Source organism: Pituophis catenifer, unplaced genomic scaffold (genome assembly GCF_029215685.1).
Source record: "Pituophis catenifer annectens isolate HBS135680 unplaced genomic scaffold, rPitCat1.0.hap2 SCAF_7, whole genome shotgun sequence".
In the NCBI taxonomy this organism is placed as follows: Eukaryota; Metazoa; Chordata; class Lepidosauria; order Squamata; family Colubridae; genus Pituophis; species Pituophis catenifer.
Genome location: NW_027256887.1, coordinates 2233221 through 2259571, shown reverse-complemented (window position 1 = coordinate 2259571; position 26351 = coordinate 2233221). Strand labels below are relative to the sequence as shown.

The 26351-nt window shown below is 44.1% G+C and overlaps 1 protein-coding gene across 1 annotated transcript in view; it reads left to right on the top strand.

Moving 5' to 3' along the window:
- ITPR2 (inositol 1,4,5-trisphosphate receptor type 2) overlaps positions 1 to 26351 on the top strand; it is a 169853-nt gene that overhangs the window by 108165 nt on the left and 35337 nt on the right. Inside the window, 13 exon segments of the mRNA XM_070947456.1 lie at positions 102 to 222; positions 1560 to 1693; positions 1695 to 1751; positions 3180 to 3206; positions 3208 to 3323; positions 5251 to 5359; positions 14463 to 14571; positions 15244 to 15431; positions 16472 to 16655; positions 20023 to 20279; positions 21825 to 22025; positions 23857 to 23967; positions 25975 to 26070. Coding sequence (XP_070803557.1) covers positions 102 to 222; positions 1560 to 1693; positions 1695 to 1751; positions 3180 to 3206; positions 3208 to 3323; positions 5251 to 5359; positions 14463 to 14571; positions 15244 to 15431; positions 16472 to 16655; positions 20023 to 20279; positions 21825 to 22025; positions 23857 to 23967; positions 25975 to 26070 — 1710 coding nt within the window.

Sequence of the window (26351 nt, the reverse complement as noted above, 5' to 3'; positions counted from 1 at the left end):
TGTTAAATAGATTATAACACACGTATTTGTGTTCCGTTTCCCGAAAGGGCGAACGTGACTTTCCGTGAATGAATTTGTGTTTGCTGTCTTGCTTCTTGTAGACACATCAGCCGGTCTTCATCCAGCTGCTACAATCTGCCTTTAGGATTTACAACTGTACTTGGCCAAATCCCGCTCAGAAATCTTCCGTGGAATCTTGCATCAAAACTTTGGCTGAAGTTGGTGGGTAATTTTAACGGTTCCTTTTTTTTTAATTCTTCCTTTCAGGGAATCGCATGGAATGTTAAATCATTTTAATGAAGTTAAAAATCAGTCTCTGGTAATGTTGTAACCAAATCCATAAAAAAATTAAAAGATGGCAATCTCTGCGGGAAAACCCCCCCAATATATATACTCTGTGTAACATCTGTCATATAGGCAGTCCTCTACTTACGACGACAGTTGAACCCAAAATTGCTAAGGGAGACATTGGTTAAGTGAGTTTTGTCCCATTTTACGACTTTTCTTGCCTCAGTCGTTAAGCGAATCGCTGCAGTTGTTAAGTTAGTAACACGGTTGTTAAGTGAATCTGGCTTCACCATCGACTTTGCTTGTCGGAAGGTTGAAAAAGGGGATGAAGTGACCCCAGGTCACTGCAACCGTCATAAGTATGAATCAGTCGCCAAGCCTCTGAATTTTGAACATGGAAATGCTGCAATGGTCATAAGTGTGAAACAATGGTCACAAGTCACCTTTTTCAGTGCTGTTGTAACTTCGAATGGTCACTAAATGAACTGTTGTTGGGGACTACTAGAGGAGGAAAGAAAAAAGGGAGGGAGGAGGAAAAAAGGGAGGGAGGGAGGAAGGAAGGAAGGAAGAAAGGGAGGGAGGGAAGGAGGAAGGGAAGAAAGAAGAAAGGGAGGGAGGAGGAAAAGAGGGAGGGAGGGAGGGAGGGAGGAGAGGAGGAAGGGAAGAAAGAATAAAGGGAGGAAGAGAGGAGGAAAAAAGGAAGGGAGGGAGGGAGGAAAGGAGGGAGGGAGGAGGGGAAGAAAGAAGAAAGGGAGGGAGGAGGAAAAGAGGGAGGGAGGGAGGAAGGGGAGGAGGAAGGGAAGAAAGAAGAAAGGGAGGGAGGGAGGAAAAAAGGGAGGGAGGAAGGAAGGGAAGAAAGAAGAAAGGGAGGGAGGGAGGGAGGAGGAAAAAGGAAGGAGCGGAGGGAGGGAGAAAGGGAGGAAGGAAGGGAGGGAGGAAGGAGGAAGAAGGAGGAAGGAGGGAGGGAAGGGAAGGGAGAGAGAAGGAAGGAGGAAAGGAAGAAAGAAGAAGAGAGGAAGGGGGGAAAGTGGGAGGGAGAAGGAGAAGAGAAGAGAGGAAGGAAGGGAGGAAGGGAAGAAAGAAGAAAGAGAGGAAGGGGGGAAAGTGGGAGGGAGAAGGAGAAGAAGGAAGGAAGGAAAGGACAAAAGAGTCAAAGTTCCATTATCAGTAACCTTTTATGTCCGACATGTCTACATTGATGCATTTCCTGTGTGCCTGTGCGCGTGGACTGATGCGTGCACTGAGACGTTTCCGATGCTGCTTTTCCAAAGCCAAGAATCGGGGCATTGCCATCCCAGTGGACCTGGATAGCCAGGTGAACACGCTGTTCATGAAGAGCCACACCAACATGATCCAAAGAGCGGCCATGGGTTGGCGGATGTCCGCTCGGAGCGGCCCCCGCTTTAAAAGAGCCCCTTGGAGGACCTTCGTGGGATTATAGGAACATCATTGAGAAACTACAGGTACGTCAGAAAAGTACTCAGGTAAAGCAGTGTCTAGATTGGGGAGTGTCCAAAGTTGGCAACTCTAGGACCTATGGACTTCAACTTCCAGAATTCCCCAGCTAGCATGTTTTCCCTGTTTTATATCTATATGTTTTGGGAAGAAAGAAGAAGAGGAAAGGAGAGAGGGAGGGAGAGAGGGAGGGAGGAAAGGAAGGAAAGGAAGGAAAGGAAGGAAGGAAGGAAAGAAGGAAGGAGGAAAGGAAGGAGGGAGGCAGGGAAGGAAGGAAGGGGGAGGGAAGGAAGAAAAGGAGGAAGGCAGGGAAGGAGAAAGGAAGGGAGGAAAGGAGGAAGGAAAGAAAGGAGAGAGGCAGGGAAGGAGGAACGAGGAAGGAAGGAAGGGAAGGAGGGAGGGAGGAAGGGACAGACTGAGGGAGGGGGGAAAGGCAGGGAAGGCAGGAAGGAGAGAGGGAGGGAAGAAAGAAGAAAAGAAGGAAGGAAGAAAAAGAGGGAGGGAACGAAGGAATGAAGGGAGGGAGGGAAGGGAAGGGAGGAAAGGAGGGAGGCAGGGAAGGAGGAAGGGAGGAAAGGAGGAAGGAAGGAAGGAAGGGACAGGAACAGACATGAAGGAAGGGAGGGAGAGACGGAGGGAGGAAGGGACAGGAAGGAAGGAAGGAAGGAGGGAGGGAAGGAAGGGACAGGAACGGACATGAAGGAAGGGAGGGAGAGACAGATGGAGGAAGGGACGGGAAGGAAGGAAGGAAGGAGGGAGGGAAGGAAGGGACAGGAATGGACAGGAAGGAAGGGAGGGAGAGACTGAGGGAGGAAGGGACAGGAAGGAAGGAAGGAGGGAAGGAAGGAACAGACAGGAAGGAAGGGAGGGAGGGTGGGTGAGAGGAAGGGAAGGGAGGAAGGAAAAGAAGGAGGCAAGGAAGGAAGGGAGGGAAGGAAGGAAGGAAAAGAGGGAGGCAGGGAAGGAGGAAGGGAGGAAAGGAGGAAGGAAGGAAGGAAGGAAGGAAGGGAAATAGGAAGGAAAGGACAGGAACAGATGTGAAGGAAGGGAGGGAGAGATGGAGCGAGGAAGGAGGGAGGGAAGGAAGCGACAGGAAGGGACAAGATGGAGGGAGGGAGGAAAGGCAGGGAAGGAGAGAGGGAGGAAGAAAGAAGAAAGGAAAGGGAGGGAGGAAAAGAAGAAGGGAGGGAAGCAACTTTGGACATCCCTGGTCTAGATGATGACTGACCATTGTGTTTTTGAGTCGTTGAATGAAAACCACACAACCTATTGGTGTTATAAGTTGTAGGTCTGTTTTCCCCTTTGTCAACTCGGTTCCTTTGAAATGGGAAAACGTTTGAAAACGGAGCCTCCATTGCTGCTCTCTTCGTCAGAAAACGAGCTTCGCTATCCAGACGCCTCCGCCAAGAATCTTCCTTTTATTGTCCTTCTCTTAGGACGTGGTGGCCTCCTTGGAAGAGCAAGTTCAATCCTATGATGCAAGCTGAATTTTCCGTGTTGGTGGATGTCTTGCGGAGCCCTGAACTCCTCTTCCCCGAAGGGAGCGACGCAAGGATTCGATGTGGAGCCTTCATGTCCAAGTAAGGGCTGAAGCGACTCAGCAAAGTTACTCCGGAACAATCTGTGACGGCTCGGTTTCTATGGGGTCCTTGGAGGGGTCTCTGAGCTTGGCGGTTTTCTCCCAGACGTTTCATGGCCCAATTAGGTAACATCCCTCAGGAGGCTGTGAGTTCGTATCCTAGGTAGAGGCAGATATTTCTCTCTCTCTGGGCACATTGCGGAATATATCTGCTGAACAAAACTCCGCATTGGTGATGGGAAGGGCATCCGGCCAGTAAACACTCAACTCCATTCAGTTGCCCAGACTCCATCCCGCAAGGGATTATGGGGTTGTTAGAAGAAGGAGGAGGAGGAGGAGGAGGAGAAGGAGAAGAAGAAGAAGAAGAAAAGAAGAAGAAGAAGAAGAAGAAGAAGAAGAAGAAGAAGAAGAAGAAGAAGAAGAAGAAGAAGAAGAAGAAGAAGAAGAAGAAGAAGAAGAAGAAGAAGAAGAAGATCAGTGCTAGCTAGAAAACATTGCTTAACTGGAAGATTAAAAGTCTGCAAGAAAAACACCAAGCTCAGAGAGCACCAAGGTTGTCTCCTCCTCCTTCTCTTCCTCCTCCTCTTCTCCTTCTTCTCCTCCTCGCTTCCGTCTCCTCCTCCCCTCCATCTTCCGAAACTCCACTCCCTTGTAACACTGAAGATGTCATCTAGTCAGATGATGAAGCATCTGCAAGGAACACAACCAAGCTCAGAGACCACCAAGGATCCTAGGGTATAACGCTGAGCTACAAATATTCTCTTTTATTCTCTTTTAATTTTCTTTCTGGAAAGTTCCTTGTCATGTTTTCTCTTCATTATCCTCACATAGCATGGAAAAGTTACTCGTAATTTACCTTGGAAGCTGAAGATACCCTTTACCGAAGTGGAAGCTATTACAGTAATTTATTCCCTCTCTGAGCGAAGTTATTTCCAATGAAGGGGAATATTTGTAGCTCGGGGTTGATATGAGGGGTTCTTGGTGCTCTCTGAGCTTTGTGGTTTTGTTACAGACGTTTCCTGACCCAACTAGGTAACATCATCAGTGCTAGAAGGAAGTGGGGTTTGCAGAGATGAGGAGGAGGAGGAGGAGGAGGAGGAGGAGGAGGAGGAGGAGGAGGACTGTAGGGTCCTTGGTGCTCTCTGAGCTTGGTGGTTTTCTTGCAGACGTTTCATTACCCAACTTGGTAACATCATCAGTGCTAGAAGGAAGTGGGGTTTGCAGAGATGAGGAGGAGGAGGAGGAGGAGGAGGAGGAGGAGGAGGAGGAGGGAGGAGGAGGAGGAGGAGGAGGAGGAGGACTCTAGGGTCCTTAGTCTTCTCTGATTTTGGTTGTTTTCTTGCTATTTCCTGACCCAACTAGGTAACATCATCAGTGATAGACGGGAGTTGGGATTGGAGAGACGAGGAAGAGGAGGAGGAGGAGGAGGAGGAGGAGGAGGAGGAGGAGGAGGAGGAGGAGGAGGAGGAGGAGGAGGAGGAGGAGGAGGAAGAGGAGGAAGAGGAGGAGGAGGACTGTAGGGTCCTTGGTGTTCTCTGAGTTTGGTGGTTTTCTTGCAGACGTTTCATGACCCAACAAGGGAACGTCATCAGTTCTAGTAAGGAGTTGGCTTTGCTCCCAGTTATTTACCTTTGCAAGGAAATAAGTTATTGCCTTGCCAAGATTTCATGACCCAACTCAACCCAACATCACCAGTGCCAGATGTTGTCTTCTATTGCTTGGTGGTGAAAAAATAAGTCGCTCTTTTGCTTAAGTATAAATGCAAAGGTTTGTTCCTTACAACAGCTCCCCCCCCCCAGCATTTGTGAACTGAACAGTAGGAGTAAAAGCTGCGAATATATAACGTGAAAAAGAGCAAAGAGAAATAAATCCGGAGAGGCCCGCTGGGTTTTGAAAGTTATAATTTTGCCTGATGTTTTATTTTAAAGGTTGATCAACCATACAAAACGGCTAATGGAGAAGGAAGAAAAACTTTGCATCAAAATCCTCCAGACTCTGCGGGAAATGCTGGACCAGAAAGATAGCTTTGTTGAAGAGGTAGGCCCGGATCTTCTTCCTGAAAAGTATGTGAGCTATAGATACGGAATAACAGAGTTGGAAGGGACCTTGGAGGTCGTCTAGTCCAACCCTGTACCATTTCTGATGTGCTGTACCGGCTGTGGATTTTAAGTAAAAAGTGTGCAATACTTAATTAATACCTAATAGAGGAGAAATGCTTTGATCTGATTTCCAGGGCAAAGTGAATGAAGTCTAGGGAAAAATTTGGAAAAATTTGAACCATCTTGAAAAAAAATGAATGGAATAAAATGGAATAGAATAGAATGCAGGATAGGATAGGATAGGATAGGATAGGATAGGATAGGATAGGACAGGACAGGACAGGACAGGACAGAATAGAAAATATGGAACAGAACAGAACAGAACAGAACAGAACAGAATAGAATAGAATAGAATAGAATAGAATAGAATAGAATAGAATAGAATAGAATAGAATAGAATAGAAAATATGGAATAAAATAGAATCTTTATTGAGAATGGAATGGGGTAGGGTAGGAAGGATAGGATAGGATAGGATAGAATAGAATAGAATAGAATAGAATAGAATAGAATAGAATAGAATAGAATAGAATAGAATAGAATAGAATAGAATAGAATCTTTATTGAGAATGGAGTGAGGTAGGGTAGGAAGGATAGGATAGGATAGAGTGGAGTGGAGTGGAGTGGAGTGGTGTAGAATAGAATAGAATAGACGGAATAGGACAGGACAGAACAGAACTGAATAGAATAGAACAGAACAGAATAGAAAATGTGGAACAGAACAGAGCAGAGCAGAACAGGACAGGACAGGACAGGACAGGACAGGACAGGACAGAACAGAACAGAACAGAACAGAACAGAGTATTGCAATGAAGCCTAGACTAGACTAGAATACTTCTAATCCCACACAGACAGATTATAATTTTGAAGGAAAAGGAATAAGGATGTCAGGATGGGAAGAAAGAGGTGAGAACAAAGAAGAAGAGAAAGAAAAGACACGTCAGAAGAGAAGCCACTTCAAGAAGATCTTAGTTTAATATTGGGGTTTTGTTTTTTTTTCTTCTTCACAGCAGCTCCTGGATACTCATAACCAGGAAAAACTGCACAAAACAATAACATCTAATGCTGTTTTGTCTCGTTGCCTCGCCAGATGGCAGCACTTGACCGGCTGAGTCGAATCGACAACTAACAGAGTTGAGTTGAGGCTGGTTAGGACTTGATTGCAAAATCTTTCAGTCAATCAATCAGAATCGAGCTGGAAGGGACCTTGGAGGTCTTCTAGTCCAGCCTCCTGCCCAAGCACGAGACCCTACACCATTTCAGACAGGTGGCTGCCCAGTCTCTTCTTCAAAACCTCCATTGTTGGAGCACCCACAACTTCTGGTGGCAAGCTGTTCCACTGGTGAATTGTCCTCACTGTTAGGAAGTTTCTCCTTAATTCCAGGTTGCTTCTCTCCTTGATTAGTTTCCATCCATTCTTTCTTTCTTGCCTTGCCTTCTGGTGCTTTGGAAAATAAGTTGATCCCCGTCTTCTTTGTGTCTGGAGATCCACAGATCTGTGATTCTGAAGCTGTATCAGCTATCGTGGGGGGGGCAAAAATGATAATAAGGAAGAATTTCCATTTATTTCCTTCCTCCCTTCCCTAACAATCCCAAGGCAGGATTGCAAGATACTGTCCCTCTAGCCTTTCAGTAAAATGGAATTGACTCATCTTAACAGAATTAGAGAGTTGGAAGGGACCTTGGAGGTCTTCTAGTCCAACCCCTCAAGCCCAAAATAGAAACCCTATCTATCCCATTTCAGACAAACGGCTGTCCAATCTCTTCTTCAAAACCTCCAGTGATGGAGCATTCACAACTTCTGGTGGCAAGTTGTTCCACTGGTTAATTGTTCTAACATTCAGGAAATTTCTCCTTAGTTCTAGGTTGCTTCTCTCCTTGATTTTTTTTTTTTTTTAATTTGATTTATATGCCACCCTTCTCCGGAGACTCAGGGCGGCTTACAATGCGTTAAGCAATAGCCTTCATACTTTTGTATATTTATACAAAGTCAGCTTATTGCCCCCACAAACTGGGTCCTCAATTTACCTACCTTAGAAAGGATGGAAGGCTGAGTCGACCTTGAGCCTGGTAAGATTCGAACCTGCAGTAATTGCAGGTAGCTGTGTTAATAACAGGGTGCTTTAGACCACTGTACTACCAAGGCTCATTAGTTTCCATCCATTGCTTCTTGTCTTGCCTTCAGGTGCTTTGGAGAATAGCTTGACTCCCTCTTCTTTGGGGCAGCCCCTGAGATATTGCAACACTGCTATCATGTCTCCCCTAGTCCTTCGTTTCATCAAACTAGACATGCCCATCTTGTTATGCTTTCAGCCTGGTTTACCCTGTTAGGACGACATCAACCTTGTAAACCTCAAAACACAATTCTCCCACCCACCCCCCTCCTATACAGCTCAAGAAACCCCCCTCCTATACAGCTCAAGAAATTAGGAAGGTCTCTTCAGAGATTCTTTCTCTTTCTGTTTTATAGCTGCAGGCTTTGCGAGCTCTTATCTGAATCGGTCCTTGGGCAAAATCTTCTTCAGATCTTCCCGATCTGCTATTCCGTATATCTGCAGGTATTCTGGCCTTCAGCTTTGAGAAGTTGACATGTTGAACATAAGCCCTGGAGCCTTTTCACTCATCGGTATATAAAAAAAGGAAATTTGGAGCCAACCGGGATATATTTATTTGATTGATTGATTGATTGATTGATTGATTGATTGATTGATTGAATTTCTATTGCCGCCTATTCACCCATGGCGACTCAAGGCGGCTTACAGAATATAAAACCACATTTAAAACCATAAAACTAATAAAAAGAATCAAATAAATTAATACAGTATACTATAATAAAATCTACTGCAATTCTGCAAGGGAACGAACGCTGTTTTTTTTCTTTTCCTTCCAAATTTGGTTGGGTGTATATATGTATATACAGTATACGAGTGGCCCAGAAAGCAAATTTATTTAAAATCAGTCTGCCATTAAAGATGGATTATTAAATTAATGGATTAACAGAGTTGGAAGGGACCTTGTAGGTCATCTAGTCCATCCCCCACGCCCAAGCAGGAGACCCTTCACTATTTCTGACAGAGGGCAGTCCAGTCTCTTCTTGAAAGCCTCCAGTGATGAAGCTCCTACAACTTGTGAAGGCAACTTCTGTACCATCGGTTGTTTGCTCTCACTGTCAGGAAATGTCTCCTTATTTCCAGGTTGAATCTCTCCTTGTTCAGTTTCCATCCATTATTCCTTGTCTGGCCTTTGGGTGCTTTGGAAAATACCTTGACCCCCTCCTTTCTGTGGCAGCCCCTCAAATATTGGAAGACTGCTCTCCTGTCTCCCCTGGTCCTTCTCTTCACTAGACCAGCCAGGCCCAGTTATATTTAAAAGCTTAATTGTATTTGCAAAAGTTTGGTTTGAAAAGAAAGTAGAACGGGTTGAATCTCCCGGTTCTTGCAAAAATCGCATCTCTCAACCGCTTTGCGGGGGATGCGGTACAACCCTTCGTTTAGTGACCGTTCAGTGCCAATGGCCACTAAATAAACCGTGGTAAGTCGAGGACTACCTGCCCTGGAATGGCAATGAAGCATCAATCCCAAAAGGAGGAATTTTGAGATGGAAGGGGAGCTCCAATTCTTTGAGACTCTGTGGCTCGTTCGGGTTTTTATAGCGTTTAACTTAATCAACGTGTTTAACTTGATCAAATATTTCTGGGGTTTTTTCCCCCCCTGGGGTGGTCGAATGAGTTTTTTAGACCGCTCATCCTTGCTCCTTGCAACCTTGATGGGATCGGAGTCTCCGGTGGCGCGTTGTGCCCCCCACGACATGCGGCCGTCCATGTGTGGGTGCAGATGGAGGCGGCGGGGTGCGATGGCTCGCCGGAGGGTGTCGGGGACTGCAGTGTTTGCAGCCGGCAACAGCTTGTGGTTGTGTAACTCTCTGGCAAGCGTCTGGCACGGGCTTCTGCGGAGGAGCCGCGTCACGTGGCCCGGCTGAGCGCCTGGACCTGAAATTCAATGAGGGCCCTTTTCTGAATGAGCCGTGAGGCTGCATGAGTTAAGCTGCCCCAAGCGGGGGCCGGAGAGCCAAGGGGACGGTTAGCGGTGGCAGCGGTGGTGGTCGTCACGCACCAGCTGGGAAATTGGCGGTTGTCATTCCAGGCAGGGTAGAGAAGTGGGGGGGGGGCGGTGTTTGGCATGGCTGATACGTACATCACTGTAACCACCCCCCCCCCCGGGAAGGTGGAAATTGAAAGCTGTTATGCAACTGGCCACACAAAGACAGAAACGGCCCCTTCGCTTCCCCTTGTTTATCTTCCTTCTTTCCTTCTTTCTTTCTTTTTCTCTCTCCCTTTCTCTCTCTCCCTTTCTTTCTTTTTCTTTCCTTCCTTCCTTCCTTCTTTCTTTCTTTCTCTCTCTCCCTTTCTTTCTTTTTCTTTCCTTCCTTCCTTCCTTCTTTCTTTCTTTCTCTCTCTCTCTCCCTTTCTTTCTTTTTCTTTCTTTCCTTCCTTCCTTGTTTCTTTCTTTCTCTCTCCCTTTCTCTTTTTCTTTTTTCCTTCCTTCCTTCCTTCTTTCTTTCCCTCTCCCTTTCTTTCTTTTTCTTTCCTTCCTTCCTTCCTTCTTTCTTTCTCTCTCTCTCTCCCTTTCTTTCTTTTTCTTTCTTTCCTTCCTTCTCTTTCTTTTTCTTTTCTTCCTTCCTTCCCTCCCTCCCTCCCTCCCTCCCTTCCTCCCTCCTTCTTTCTTTCTTGATGAGTGTTCTACTCTCTTGCTCCCTTTCTTCCTTTTTTCTTTCTTTATTTTTCTTTCCTTCCTTCTCTCCTTCTTTCTCTTTCTCTCTTTCTTTTTTCTTCCTTCCCTCCCTCCCTAGTTTCTTCTATCCCTTCCTCTTTCTTTCTTTCTTTCCTTCCTTCCTTCTTTCTTGTTGAATGTTCTACTTCTCTCTCTCCCCCTCCCTTCCTCCCTCCCTCTTTCTTTCCTTCCTTCCTTTCCTTTCTTTCTCTGCTTTTTCTTTCTGTCCTTCTTCCCTCCCTCCTTCCTTTCCTTTCCTTTCCTTTCCTTTCCTTTCCTTTCCTTTCCTTTCCTTTCCTTTCCTTTCCTTTCCTTTCCTTTCCTTTCCTTTCCTTTCCATTCCTGTCCTGTCCTGTCCTGTCCTTCCCTTCCCTTCCCTTTCTTTCTTTTTGTTTTTTCTTTCTATCCTTCCTTCCTTCCTTCCTCCCTCTCTCCCTCTTTCTTTCCTTCCTTCCTTTCCTTTCTTTCTCTGTTTTTTCTTTCTGTCCTTCTTCCCTCCCTCCTTCCTTCACTATTTCCTTTCCTGTCCTGTCCTGTCCTGTCCTGTCTTTCCCTTCCCTTCCCTTTCTTTCTCTTTGTTTTTTTTTCTTTCTATCATTCCTCCCTCCCTCCCTCCCTCCCTCCCTCCCTCCACACCAAGGCTGAACTAATTCTCTTCTGCCTGGGGCGTCCTGCAAGGCACATAGCCTTCACGCAGCCTTCTCTCCGGCCACCCACCTGCTTCCCTTGACTTGAGGGAGGCCCTTGTCCTTCAAGGCACGCTCAGAGGGCTGGTGCGTTGCTGTCCTAGGAGCGGCAAGGAATATGGGGCAGACCTTGAGACCAACACCTGGGAATACAGGTGGGGTTTGTGGGTGGGTGCATGTTTTTTTTCCCATGCACACGTGCATCACATGTATTTTTGGATCAATTCAGACAACTCGTGCAGCTTTCTTGCAACCGGCAGCTCTTTCCTGAATTTTAATTCACCGACTAGAAACAATCCCGCCGTTAGTTGTGCTCCTCCAGAAGAAAGGCCCACAACAAAACCAGCCAGAGCTTTGTTTAACATTTACAAATTCCTGTTGTTCTCTCGGAGCTTTGTTCTTATCTCCGCGTCGCTATTGTTCGACAAAGGAGTCTTACTAACGGTTTACAATAAGGCCATTGTGCTGCTGCTTCAGAGCCTACTATATGCTGAATTGCCATCGCATAAGGATTGGGAGTCAGCTGAGAGCTGTTTACGTTCCAGATTAGTATACTTTTAAAAGCTATAAAATCCGGTTTTAGGAGGAACGCCGGATGGGAAGAACCTCATGCTCCCGAATGCGAATAGCAGCCTTGTTAATGTATCACCCTGACTATTAAGTAGGTTGTGAGGATGTCCGGAGACTGCAGAGGTCTTCAAACTTGGCAACTTTAAGACCTGTGGACTTTAACTCCCAGAATTCTCCAGCCAGCATGTTTTACCTTCCTTCCTTCCTTCCTTCCTTCCTTCCTTCCTTCCTTCCTTCCTTCCTTCCGTCTTTCCTTCCTCTTCTTTCCCTGCCTCCTTTCCTTTCCTTCCTTCCTTCCTTTCTTCCTTCATCCCTCCCTCCCTCCCTCCCTCCCTCCCTTCCCTGTCTCCTTTCTTTCTTTCTTTCCTTTCTTTCTTTCTTTCCTTCCTTCCTTCTTCCTTCCTTCCTTCCCTGCCTCCTTTCCTTTCCTTTCCTTTCATTCCTTCCTTCCTTTCTTCCTTCATCCCTCCCTCCCTTCCCTGTTTCCTTTCTTTCTTTCTTTCTTTCTTTCTTTCTTTCTTTCCTTCCTTCCTTCCTTCCTTCCTCCTTCCTTCCTTCCTTCCCTGCCTCCTTTCCTTTCCTTTCCTTTCATTCCTTCCTTCCTTCCTTTCTTCCTTCCTTCCTTTCCTTCCTTCCTTCCTTCCTTCCTTCCTTCCTACCCTGCCTCCTTTCCTTTCTTCCTTCCTTCCTTCTTTTCTTCCTTCATCCCTCCCTCCCTGCCTCCCTCCCTTCCCTGTCTCCTTTCTTTCTTTTCTTTCTTTCCTTCTTCCTTCCTTCCTTCCCTGCCTCCTTTCCTTTCCTTTCATTCCTTCCTTCCTTTCTTCCTTCATCCCTCCCTCCCTCCCTCCCTCTCCTGTCTTCTTTCTTTCTTTCTTTCTTTCTTTCTTTCTTTCTTTCTCTTTCTTTCTTTCTTTCTTTCTTTCTTTCTTTCTTTCCTTCCTTCCTTCCTTCTTCCTTTCCTTTCCTTTCCTTTCCTTTCCTTTCCTTTCCTTTCCTTTCCTTTCCTTTCCTTTCCTTTCCTTCCTTCCTTCCTTCCTTCCTTCATCCCTCCCTCCCTCCCTCCCTCCCTCCTTTCCCTCTTTCCTCTTCTTCTTCCTTCCCAAAACATATAGATATAAAACAGGTATAAAACATGCTGGCTGGAGAATTCTGGGAATTGAAGTCCACAAGTCTTAAAGCTGCCAAGTTTGAAGACCTCTGCCATAGAGTTTCAATTCAAGGCACTCTTGAATTCCTAGAAGGGAACTGTCAACATTCGATCAGAAGTTTAGCCACGATGGATCCGTTTCTGGTTCTCGGTTTGGCTCATTTTAACCTTGAAATGTTAGGTGGAATACACAGAGTCCTCGTTTAACAAACCGCCTTGTACACCGACCATTTTTTGCACTTAAAACGGGGATGTAAAAGTACAGCTAGCCCTCGACGTACAGCAGTTCCATTTAGTGACCCTTCAAAGTTACAACGGCACTGAAAAAAAGCAACTTAAGGACCGTTTTTCCACACTAACAACCGCTGCAGCTTTCGCCCCACCCCCAAGCGGTGTTCTTTTTTATACAAAGTCAAATTTATTGCCCCCACAATCCGGGTCCTCATTTTACCTACCTCAGAAGGATGGAAGGCTGAGTCAACCTTGAGCCTGGTGAGATTCGAACTTGCAGTAATTGCAGGCAGCTGGTGTTACTTTAAAGCACTTTAGTCTGCTGCGCCACCAAGGCTCTTGCCATAGTTATATGGATGTTGACACCTGGCCAACACAATTGTGCCCTGCGTCATATTTGGAAGGGCAAGCTGTAAAGTTTTTATTCAATGTAACCTGTGTTTTTACTCCAATGAAATGCCATTTGGGGTTTACAGGTGGAATTCTCTTCAGTTGTAATTGCCATTTTCTGAAGAAGCAAGACGCCTTTAAAAAATTTATTTTAAGTGTGCCTGAACACATTTGTCATTGTGCGTTATTAGGACTGTGCTGCAACCCTGTTTGCAGCTCCTTTAGATCCTACGCAAACTTTTCGGGATTATGCTATACCTATGGGGCAAGGACACATAAATCTAGAAAGAATAGAATAATAGAATAGAGTAGAGTAGAGTAGATTAGAGTAGAATAGGGTAGAGGTAGAGGTAGAGTAGAGGTAGAGAAAGAGTAAGAGTAAGAGTAGAGGTAGAATAGAGTAGAAGTAGAGTAGAGGTAAAGGTAGAGTAGAGTTAGAGTAGAGTAGAATAGAATAAAGTGGGAGAAAGAATAAAATAGTATACAGTAGAGTAGAGGTAGAGGTAGAGGTAGAGTAAGAGTAAGAGTAAGAGTAGAGGTAGAATAGAGTAGAGGTAAAGTAGAGGTAAAGGTAGAGTAGAGTTAGAGTAGAGTAGAATAAAGTGGAAGAATCGAATAGAATAGTAGAGTAGAGTAGAGTAGAGTAGAGTAGAGGTAGAGGTAGAGAAAGAGTAAGAGTAAGAGTAGAGGTAGAATAGAGTAGAAGTAGAGTAGAGGTAAAGGTAGAGTAGAGTTAGAGTAGAGTAGAATAGAATAAAGTGGAAGAAAGAATAGAATAGTATACAGTACAGTAGAGGTAGAGGTAGAGAAAGAGTAAGAGTAAGAGTAGAGGTAGAATAGAGTAGAGGTAGAGTAGAGGTTAGAGTAGAGTTAGAGTAGAGTAGAATAGAATAAAGTGGAAGAAAGAATAGAATAGTATACAGTAGAGTAGAGGTAGAGGTAGAGAAAGAGTAAGAGTAAGAGTAGAGGTAGAATAGAGTAGAGGTAGAGTAGAGGTAAAGGTAGAGTAGAGTTAGAGTAGAGTAGAGTAGAATAAAGTGGAAGAATAGAATAGAATAGAATAGAATAGAATAGAATAGAATAGAATAGAATAGAATAGAATAGAATAGAACAGAACAGAATGTAGTTTCTTTTAGAATTACAATCAATGAGTTGTGTTTTGCGATGCATTGCAGACTTGAAAATAAAATACCTAGGAATACATTTACCACCCTCTTTAATTCTTACTCTCTGTTTTGATCTTACTAAAGGGGAGCAACCTGCGGAAAATACTCCTCAACCGCTATTTCAAAGGAGACTACGGAGGGAGCATCAACAGTCATCTGTCTGGCAGCTACGGCAAACCCCTGCAGAGTGGAGGTAACCAGGGTTTAAAACATCTGGCTGAAAAACAGCTCGTTGGGGTTTTTCCCTAGTGTAGTTCATGGGAATATATTCATGGGAATAGGGAGTTACTGTAGTTTGGTCTAGTGGTTAAGGCATCAGGCTAGAAAGCAGGGGACTGGGAGTTCTAGTCCCGCCTTAGCCATGAAAGCCAGCTGGGTAACTTTGGGCCAATCACCAGGAGACGGTGAGTTCTAGTCCTGCCTTAGGCATGAAAGCCAGCTGGGTGACTTTGGGCCAATCACCAGGAGACGGTGAGTTCTAGTTCCGCCTTAGGCATGAAAGCCAGCTGGGTGACTTTGGGCCAATCACCAGGAGACGGTGAGTTCTAGTCCTGCCTTAGGCATGAAAGCCAGCTGGGTGACTTTGGGCCAATCACCAGGAGACGGTGAGTTCTAGTCCCACCTTAGGCATGAAATTGAGCTGGGTGAGTTTGGGCCAATCACCAGGAGATGGAGATGGAGGTGGAGATGGAGATGGAGATGGAGATGGAGATGGGATGGGAGGGATAAGACATTACAAGATAAGAGATAAGAGGAGAGAAAATGAGATAACCCTTAACTGCAAATTTAAGAATAAGTCTTCCTTTTTTTCTCAAAAAGATCTTAATATCCCAATTAACTTGTCAATTAAACCCCTTAATTTCAGCGACCTTCTCCGGACAAGATGTGGACAAGTCCGCGGCATCCATGCATGACATTCAGTGTCTCTTGGATAAAGAAGGAGCTTCGGAACTGGTCACCGATGTCATCGTTAGTACCAAGAATGACCGGATATTCTCGGAAGCCATCTTGCTCGGCATTGCGTTGCTCGAAGGAGGAAACACCCAAATCCAGGTGCATTTTGGTACCTTAAAACCTTCCAGCCAATTCTAACCCTTAAATTTCCTAAGGCAAGGAAGGAAACAGGACCGGGGTTGAGAATGAATAGGAAAATAGCTAAAAATATAGCAGGTATCGTAATGATATTTTTTATATAAGCCACAGGGAACTGGCCGGCTGCTGTAAATATGGGGTGTGTTATTTGTGGAATACGGTTTTCAATAGAGAAAAGTTCCCAGGTACAGGGAGTTCTTGATTTACAACGATTCATTTTGTGACCATTCTAAGTTACGACGCCTGAACTGAAAAAAGTGATTTATGACCATTTTTCCCCACTTACGACCGTTGCAGCCATCCTTATGGTCAAGTGATCAAAATTTAAACGCTTGGCAACTGGCATGTACTTATGACGGTTGCAGCATTCCCAGGGGGTGTCACCAGGGGTGGGTTCTGGTCAGTGGGCGGAGCCTCCCACCGGTTTTACTACCGGTTCTAGAGTGGCTCACTTAACAACTGTGCCAAGAAAGGTCGTAACATGAAGCGAAACTCACTCAACAACTGCCTCGCTTAGCAACCTAAATTTTGGGCTCGATTGTGGTCGTAAATCGAGGACTGCCTGTTCATTCCGTTAATCTGACCTCACAATTAAGTTAGCGCTTTTAGGGGTGCTTCCTCATCTGAACTACTTCACAAAAATTGATACTTGACTGATTAGGATTTAAACTGGGAAGAAAACGGGGGGAGTTATGAAAAATAAAGGACAGGTTATCTGATCAAACGCGGGTTATGTATGAGTACAAATTATGAATTAGCAATTTAATTTAATTTAATTTAATTTAATTTAATTTAATTTAATTTAATTTAATTTAATTATTTAATTTAATTTAATTTAATTTAATTTAATTTAATTTAATTTAATTTAATTTAATTTAATTTAATTTAATTTAATTTAATTTAATTTAATTTAATTTAATTTTAAAATCCATTGTCTTTAGTGACCCCTTTAGAGATAGCTTCCTACTTTGTTATCTGATGTATTTTTTTTTTCTCTTTAGTATTCCTTTTATCAACAATTAAACGAGCGGAAAAAATCCGAAAAGTTTTTCAAAGTTTTGTACGATCGGATGAAAATGGCCCAGTTGGAAATTCGGTCCACGGTGTCGGTGAACACGATTGATCTGAGCAGCAAAAAGAAGGACGAGGAAACAGATGTGACAGTTTCAGCTCCAAAAAAGAGAGGTAACCGGGGAAAAAAAAACGGGGAATATTTTTTGTCTTAGGCTGCATTTGCCCACATTGATGTATATACTACCTGAGCATAATAACCTAATTAATAAAGGTTTTCCTAAATCACTATTGTGCTTCTTAGGACTTCAAGATTGCCTATGTTAAATGACATACATCGAAGTACAATTCTACTGTTATAGAATTCATTTGTTTCTTCATTCGTTCATTTGTTCATTTGTTCATTCGTTCACTCATTTGTTCATTTGTTCATTTGTTTATTTGTTTGTTCATTAATTTGTTTATTTGTTCATTCATTTGGTCATTTGTTCATCCATTCGGAGAAGGGCAGCATATAAATCAAATTAAAAAAAATATATAATTTGTTGTTATTATTATCTATATAAAAGTCAAATACCACTCACTCATCACAAAATTTCCAGAACGGTAAAGCCTACAAACTTGAAATTTGCCACGTATGTTCCTTCTGGCTTCTAGGTGCTTGCTAAGAAAGGATTTTTCGAAGTGACCATCAAATCATTAGTATTTAATATATACAGAACTATTATACCCACAATCTCTGATGCTAAGGAGTTAGACATTCTACTTCCCCTTCCCACCTGAAAAGAACTCTGTTCCAACTGCCACTTACTGTATATTAACATGCTCTAATGCTACCCCCTTCGCTAAACCGGGCATGGGCATGGCCAGTGTGTGACTCATCCGGCCTGCGGGCTGGGACATTCTACTCCCCCTCACCCTCTGTTCCAACTGACAGTTGCCTTATATTAACACGCTCTGATGCTACGGAGTTACACCTTCTACATTAAGTTTCAGGCTTTAAGTGTCAATTTATCACACCCGATCACATAGTTTTGTAGCGAAGCACGGGTGTCCAGGTAGTAAATAATAAATAAGAATTGTTACGGAACTTTCCTGGAATAAGCGCTCTCCGCGGGAAGCCAATTTTTTTAACAGCTCAAGTTGTTGGAGCCATGATGAATGTAATACGGCCGCGGTCAGCCACCGGGGTTGAGCAGTGAATTTGATTTGATCTCAAAAGGTTTATTGAAGCATGAAAGTCGCATTTATCTGTCATAACCTCAAGCAGCACTTACTTCTCCCAGGATTGATGGGCCCAGAGATTGCGCCACCAACAATTGTTTTCAGTCCGCGTAAAGCAAGTATTTGTGAGACGCGAAGAATCGGCACCAAATGTAAAGTTCCAGTTAAGATGATTTAATGCCGAGGCTTATACACAGGAATCTAGTCAGCTAATGGTCAGCACTGAATTGTGGCTAGATAGAAGTCAATGATGGGACGCGGTGGCTCAGTGGCTAAGATGCTGAGCTTGTCGATTGAAAGGTCAGCAGTTCAGCGGTTCGAATCCCTAGTGCCGCGTAACAGGGTGAGCTCCTGTTCCTTGTCCCAGCTTCTGCCAACCTAGCAGTTTGAAAGCACGTCAAAAATGCAAGTAGAAAAACAGGGACCACCTTTGGTGGGAAGGGAACAGTGTTCCGTGCGCCTTTGGCATTGAGTCATGCCGGCCACATGACCACGGAGACGTCATCGGACAGTGCTGGCTCTTTGGCTTTGAAACGGAGATGAGCACCGCCCCCTAGAGTCAGGAACGACTAGCACATATGTACAAGGTGAACCTTTACTTTTACCTTAAGAGTCAATGGAATTCAAGAGGGGTTAAACTTAGACTGTTTGTGGAAACGTAAGGACTCTAGGCTGATTGCTCTCTTGACTCCACCCTCAGTCTCTGCCTGTCCTTCTCCTACAGTATATGAAGCTCACGTTCATAGGTCCCAAAGGTGCTTTTTCAGGAGGCAACTGGACTTTCTGGTTTTTTCTTTTGAAGATGTTTCACTTCTCATCCAAGAAGCTTCTTCAGCTCTGGCTGGATGGTGGAGAAATGAAGGATTTATATTTCTTGCAGACAGAACTGGTCATTTGCATCCTTTTAGAGGGTCGTTGAAGCACTTGGAGGTTTATCTGTGTCCTCAGGGTCACCTGTAGTCAAACATGACCTGACGGATTTGGCCCCTCAGGACACATACGAGAGGGATAAAATGGTAACACGGGCCGGCTATTTTTATCCTAGGATTTAGCACATGTGAACGTACAGTACAATGTGTTTATGCAAAAATGGGTGGGAAGCATGCCAGGAATGCCCTCTATATGGCTGGCATTTAGTGTTATGAACTAAGCTCTCTTCAAGCTTCTAGTTAATTAATTAATTAGTTTGTGTTTTTTTTTAATTTGATTTATATGCCGCCCTTCTCTGGAGACTGAGGGCGGCTTACAGTGCGTTAAGCAATAGCCTTCATACTTTTGTATATTTTATACAAAGTCAGCTTATTGCCCCCACAAACTGGGTCCTCATTTCACCTACCTTAGAAAGGATGGAAGGCTGAGTCAACCTTGAGCCTTGGAGAGATTCGAACCAGCAGTAATTGCAGGCAGCTGGTCTTAATAACAGGGTGCTTAGACCACCTGTACTATCAAGGCTCTTGTGTGGTCCAGTTGCTGGCATGCAACCCCAGATATGAGCCAGCCGTGTGCGGCGGCAGCCAAAAAAGCCAACGCAATCCTAAATTGCATTAACAGAGGGATACGATCAAGATCACGTGAGGTACTCATACCACTCTGTAAAGCCTTAGTAAGACCACTACATCCAGTTTTGGTCACCACACACTATAAAAAAGATGTTGAGACTCTAGAAAGAGCTCAGAGAAGAGCAACCAAGAGGATTGTAGGGTTATAGGATCTCGTGCCTAAGCAGGGGGTTGGACTAGAAGACCTCCAAGGTCCCTCTCAACTCTTTTATTCTATTCTATTAAGGGACTGGTGGCTAAAACATACAATGAACGGTTGCAAGAACTGGGCCTGGCTAGTCTAGTGAAGAGAAGGACCAGGGGAGACATGATAGCAGTCTTCCAATATTTGAGGGGCTGCCACAGAGAGGAGGGGGTCAAGCTATTTTCCAAAGCACCTGAAGTCCAGACAAGGAATAATGGATGGTGAACAAGGAGAGATTCAACCTGGAAATAAGGAGAAATTTTCTGACAGTGAGAACAATCAGCCGATGGAACAGAAGTTGTCTTCGGAAGTTGTGGGAGCTTCATCACTTGAGACTTTCAAGAAAAGCTTGGATTGCCATTTGTCAGAAACGGTGTAGGGTTTCCTGCTTGGGTGGGGGGTTTGACTAGATGACCTACAAGGTCCCTTCCAACTCTGTTAATTTAATCCAGCCTTAGTCTAAACTAAATCACCAGGAATCAAGACAGACTCAAAGGATGGACAGAGAAAACCCCATCGTGCTCCTCACGGTGCAGATCGGATTGCAATCATGTTTCTTTTCGCTTGTCTACAGTTAGAGACTCCAACCTCCACCTGAAGGAAGGCATGAAAGGACAACTGGCGGAAGCCTCCACCGCAACCTCCAAAGCTTACTGCGTGTACCGCAGAGAGATGGATCCGGAAACGGACCTCATGGGTCCAGGGTCAGAGGCAGGATGCGCAGACGAAAAATCGTCCGAAGAAACCATCATGAGTCCCGCCATTGTGATCATGCAACCCATCTTGAGGTTCCTCCAATTGTTGTGTGAGAATCACAATCGAGAACTCCAGGTAGGCTACAGTATTATTATTATTACGGTGTATTTTAGTGTTAAAGTTAAGACAATCCTTGGTTGTATCGAGGGAGGCATAGAATCAAAATCACGTGAAGTGTTAGTGCCGCTTTATAACGCCTTGGTAAGGCCGCACCTGGAATGGAATGGAATAGAATAGAATAGAATATGAAATAGAATAGAATAGAATAGAATAGAATAGAATAGAATAGAATAGAATAGAATAGAATAGAATATGAAATGGAGTGGAGTGGAGTGGAGTGGAGTGGAGTGGAGTGGAGTGGAATGGAATGGAATGGAATGGAATAGAATAGAATAGAATAGAATAGAATAGAATAGAATAGAATATGAAACAGAACAACAGAACAGAACAGAACAGAACAGAACAGAACAGAACAGAACAGAACAGAACAGAACAGAACAGAATAGAATAGAATAGAATAGAATGAAGTGGAGTGGAGTGGGGGGAGTGGAGTGGAGTGGAGTGGAGTGGAATGGAATGGAATGGAATGGAATGGAATAGAATAGAATAGAATAGAATAGAATAGAATAGAATAGAATAGAATTTATTAATCAAATCAAATAATCAAAAATCAAATAGAATAGAATATGAAACAGAATAGAATAGAATAGAATGAAGTGGAGTGGAGTGGGGGGAGTGGAGTGGAGTGGAGTGGAGTGGAGTGGAATGGAATGGAATGGAATGGAATAGAATAGAATAGAATAGAATAGAATAGAATAGAATAGAATAGAATAGAATTTATTAATCAAATAATCAAAAATCAAATAGAATAGAATATGAAACAGAATAGAATAGAATAGAATATGAAACAGAACAGAATAGAACAGAACAGAATAGAATAGAATATGAAACAGAACAGAACAGAACAGAACAGAATAGAGTTGGAAGGAACCTTGGAGGTCTTCTAGTCCAACCCCCTGCTTAGGCAGGAAACCCTACACCACTTCAGACAAATGGTTGTCCAATCTCTTCTTAAAAACTTCCAGTGCTGGAGCATTTCCAACTTCTGGAGGCAAGTTGTTCCACTGATTAATTTTTCTCACTGTCAGGAAATTTCTCCTTCGTTCTAAGTTGCTTCTCTCCTTGATTGGTTTCCGTTCGTTGCTTCTTGTCCTGCCCTCAGGTGCTTTGGAGAATAGCTTGACTCCCTCTTCTTTGGGGCAGCCCCTGAGATATTGGAAGACTGCTAACCTGTCTCCCCCAGTCCTTCTTTTCATCAAACTAGCCATGCCCAGTTCCTGCAACCGTTCTTCATATGTGTTAGCCTCCAATCCCCTAATCCTCTTCGTTGCTCTTCTCTGCACTCTTTCTAGAGTCTCCACATCTTTTGAACATCCACTTTTGGTCACCGCGTTACCAAAAAGATGTTGAGTTCAAACTGAGTTAAAAGTAGGATAAATCCCCTCAGAATCGTAATAATAGCGAAGTCTTTTCAACCGTGGCTTAGCGTTACCTCCAATTTGAACCCATGTCTACTTTTCGTCGGTTTGTACAGTGGTGTCCTTTCTCCTCTTTTTCCAGAACTTTTTAAGAAACCAGAACAACAAGACCAACTACAACCTAGTTTGCGAGACGCTTCAGTTTTTGGATTGTATCTGCGGAAGTACCACCGGCGGGCTAGGACTCCTGGGCCTATACATCAAAGAAAAAAATGTAGCTTTGGTAAATCAAACCCTTGAAAGTTTGACGGAGTACTGCCAAGGCCCCTGCCATGAAAATCAGGTGGGTTTACCCCCTACGGAAGAATCTGAACTGAAGGTGAATTCAGATTTCCTTTCTTCATGTCAAAAATCCCTAATTGCGTCCCTTTCTGGATCGGGACGCCTTACGCAAGGTCACTCACGCCTTTGTCACTTCCCGTGTGGACTACTGTAATGCTCTCTACATGGGGCTCCCCTTGAGGCTCCAACTGGTCCAGAATGCGGCCGCACGGGTGATTATGGGAGCGACTCGTCGCTCCCGGGTAACACCTCTCTTGCGCGAGCTGCACTGGCTCCCAGTGGTCTTCCGGGTGCGTTTCAAGATGCTTGTCGCCATCTTCAAAGCGCTCCATGGCTTAGGACCGGGATACCTACAGGACCATCTTCTACCACCGAATGCCTCCCACCGTCCGATACGCTCTCACAGAGAGGGCCTCCTCAGGGTGCCGTTGGCCAAGCAATGTCAGCTGGCGACCCCCAGGGGGAGAGCCTTCTCTGTGGGGGCTCCTGCCCTATGGAATGAGCTGCCCCCGGATATAAGAAGGATCCCCGACCTCCGCGCCTTCCGTCGTGCTCTGAAGACTCTATTGTTCAATCAAGCCAGCCTGACCGAATAAATTAACGTTAATGGGTTTTAAATTGGTTTTAAAGGGGTTTTAGTTAAGGGTTTTAAAAAACGGCCAAGTTGCTTTAATTATTTTAACGGTTTTTAATTTTTGTGATGGGTTTGTTTTAATATGGCTGTACACCGCCCTGAGTCCTTCGGGAGAAGGGCGGTATAGAAATGTAATTAAATAAATAAATAAATTAAATAAATTAATAACCTGTGTCAGAACATGGCCTTACTACAGTAGTGCCCAAAATTGTGGAAACCTTTTGGGAAAAGTATATTTTGGCTAATAACACCACTTTTTTTTTTTTTTTTTTTTGGAAATTCAAGAGAATCCTATTCCACTGCTGGAAGGACCTGGGAATAGCCCAGACCTTCATCCAATTGAAAATCTATGGAGCCGACTAAAGAAACTTGTTAGTCAGAAGCCACCCAGCAATAAAACCCAGTTAATTCAATCTTGGTTTCACATTAGAACAGCTGCAGAACTAAAAGACTTGGTTCACTCCATGGGAAGACATTGTAAGGCCATAATTCATGCTAAAGGTTACTCAACTAAGGATTAACTGACGATTAAGTATGAAGGATATTGCTTAATGCACTGTAAGCCACCCTGAGTCTCCGGAGAAGGGCGTATTGCATCATACTGTGTCCTGATTGGTTAGCTCTGTAGCCAATGTCCTTAAGAGGGAGCTAGAAACATGGTTTGTTTCTCTTTGCTGTTCTTGCTCTCTGATATCTCTGTTTGCAAATCCAGAAGAACTGTTTATTGTGAATGACTACGACGACTGGTAAGAAGACTTTGTTATTGGATTATCCCTGGATTTTGCTATCTCCTGCTTTATATGTGTATGACCTGGACTGTTTATTAGACTGTGCTTTACTATTTCCTGAAAGTAAACACAATTCAGTGTATCTGTGTGTTGATTGTGTTTATTTGTATCTACCCTCAATTGTTTTCATGTGCACACCCTTGCTACTCAAGGGTTACTCTGCGAATTCCTTAACAAATGATTACAGTGGTGCAGTACACAGGTATTCTGTCTATCCTTGTGTATGTTTTCCCTGGTAGAAAGCATGCATGACAAATGAAATCAACCGGACCTTCTCCTGGGTTTGCTGATCTGCACAAAATCCTTTAGGACATTATTCATCTTTCAAAGAACGAGAGGAAGAGGAAGGGCGCAATCTCTTAATGGGATGTGTTGTCATCTGAAATGTCTTTCTTTCTTTGCCTTTGTAGACCTGCATAGCCACCCATGAGTCCAATGGCATCGACATCATCATCGCGCTGATCCTAAATGATATCAATCCCCTTGGAAAATATCGGATGGACCTAGTGCTACAGTTGAAGGTATGGAATTCTACCACGTTGTCCTCAGAGTCCTAACCTCACTAACTTCCCACTGTTGCTCTTAGAGATGGATGGAAGAAGGACAGAAGTATCTCATCCATGGTCAGGAGAAGAGGAATATTTCTACGAATGAAGGAAGGCAAAGATACGTGTCCCAGGATAAGGTGGTAGGATCCCAATTTGGGTCGGTCACCAGGTTTAGTCTCCCGAGCTTTTAGACTCGTGCTGGAACCCATCTTCGGAGAACTTCTCAGTTGATACATTCTGGTAGAGAGACGTTCCCTGAAGATGGGCTCTACCATGAGTCTGAAAGTTCAGGAGACTAAACTCCTAGTCCTGGGGACCGACCCAGATTGGATCCTGCAAGAATATTTGTAGTTCAAGGTTGAAATGAGGGATCCTTGGTGGTCTCTGAACTTGGTGGGGTTTTTTTTGCGAACGTTTGACATGCACTGATGATGTATTGATGATGTTACCTAGTTGGGTAATGAAATGTTTGCAAGAAAAACAACAAACTCAGAGAGCACCAAGGACCCCACACTCCTCTTCCTCCTCCACCTCCTTCTCCTCCTCTCCACAAACCCCACTTCCTTCTAGCACTGATGATGTTACTCAGTTGGGTAATGAAACGTCTTCAAGAAAACTACCAAGCTCAGAGATCACCAAGGGCCCCACAGTTCTCCCCCCCCCCCTCCTCCTCCTCCTCCTCCTCCTCCTCTTCTTCTTCTTCTTTTCCTTCTCTTCCTCCTCCTCCTTCTCCTTCTCCTTCTCCTCCTCCTCCTCCTCCTCCTCCTCCTCCTCCTCCTTCTCCTTCTCCTCCTCCTCCTCCTCCTCCTCCTCCTCCTCCTCCTCCACCTTCTTCTTCTTCTTCTTCTTCTTCTTCTTCTTCTTCTTCTTCTTCTTCTTCTTCTTCTTCTTCTTCTTCTTCTTCTTCTTCTTCTCTCCTCCTCCTCCTCCTCCTCCTCCTCCTCCTCCTCCTCCTCCTCCTCCTCCTCCTCCTCCTCCCCCCCTGAAACCCCCTCTCTTCCAGCATTGATGATGTTACCTAATTTGGGTAATGAAGCATCTGCAGGAAGACAACCAAGCTCAGATTTCACCAAGGATCCCATATATTCCATACATATTTCATTCCATATAGAATTCCAGGCTCAACAAGAATTCCGCTTTTGACTAACCAGTATTGTGAATATTCTCAGGGACCATAGTGCTTTTTAGCATCACTCACAGATTCAACTGTGAGTTATCCCAAATCAGCGAACGGGTGAACGTCCAGTGAAGATTGTTGATGAAAAATTTCTCAGTCATCCAGGTAGAGTTGTCTGGAAATTGAGTCATAGCAACTGGACATGTCCCATTTCCAAAGCATGCAGGCATCTGAATAACAAAGTTGGAAGGGATCTTGGAGGTCTTCTAGTCCAACCCCCTGCTTAAACTGGAGACCGTATTCCATTTTGGATAAACAGGTTGTCCAATCTCTTCTTGAAAACCTCCTGTGATGAATCACCCACAACTTCTGGTGGCAAGGCGTTCCACTGATTAATTCTTCTCACTGTCAGGAAGTTTCTCCTTAGTTCTAGGTCGGTTGTCCTCACAGGGAGTCCTCAAATTACAACCATAATGGAGCCTGTCCATAAGGGTCTTAAGTTGCAATGGTCGTAAAAAATGGGTTGGTCACACGACCGAACCCAATTTTATAACTTTTTGTTTTTTTGCAGTGGTTGCAAATGCCACAGTGATTAAGTCAATGCACGGTGTGAAAGCAGCTGCATAAAAAGGCCTCTTTACCGACATCCGGCACTTATAAATATGTATTTATTTTTTAATTAGTTCTGTGATTAGAGTGATCAGGCCACGATGTCACCCATAAAACAAAACAAAAATCCATAAAAAGATTCAAGGCCTTTAAAAGGCCCCTGTTCTCGTAAGGAAACCTGCGCCTGCAGCTTCGGTTCATCGGTCCATGAAATAGATTTTAACTACATCTTAATTGGCTTGGATGCTTTTCAGAATAACGCCTCGAAACTTTTGCTGGCTGTCATGGAAAGCAGGCATGATAGCGAAAATGCAGAGAGGGTCCTTTTCAACATGAGACCAAAAGAGCTGGTAAGTATCTTTTCAGGTGGTTTTATCATCGAAAACAATGACAACAACAAAATGAATTGAGCTTTGTTTGGTTTTTTTGAAAAAAGTTTTTTTTTTTTTTTTTAAAACCCAAACATAAACAAGCACATCTTTTCCAAAACGAAGCATTGATCCGTCCGGTCACGAATTAGTACAAATCACTACCAAATCTTAATTTCCAATCAACACAACTTAATAAATTATTGGGGTTTTAAAATGGTTCAGCCAAATTTATTTAATTTGTTTTATCTCTATTTTAAATT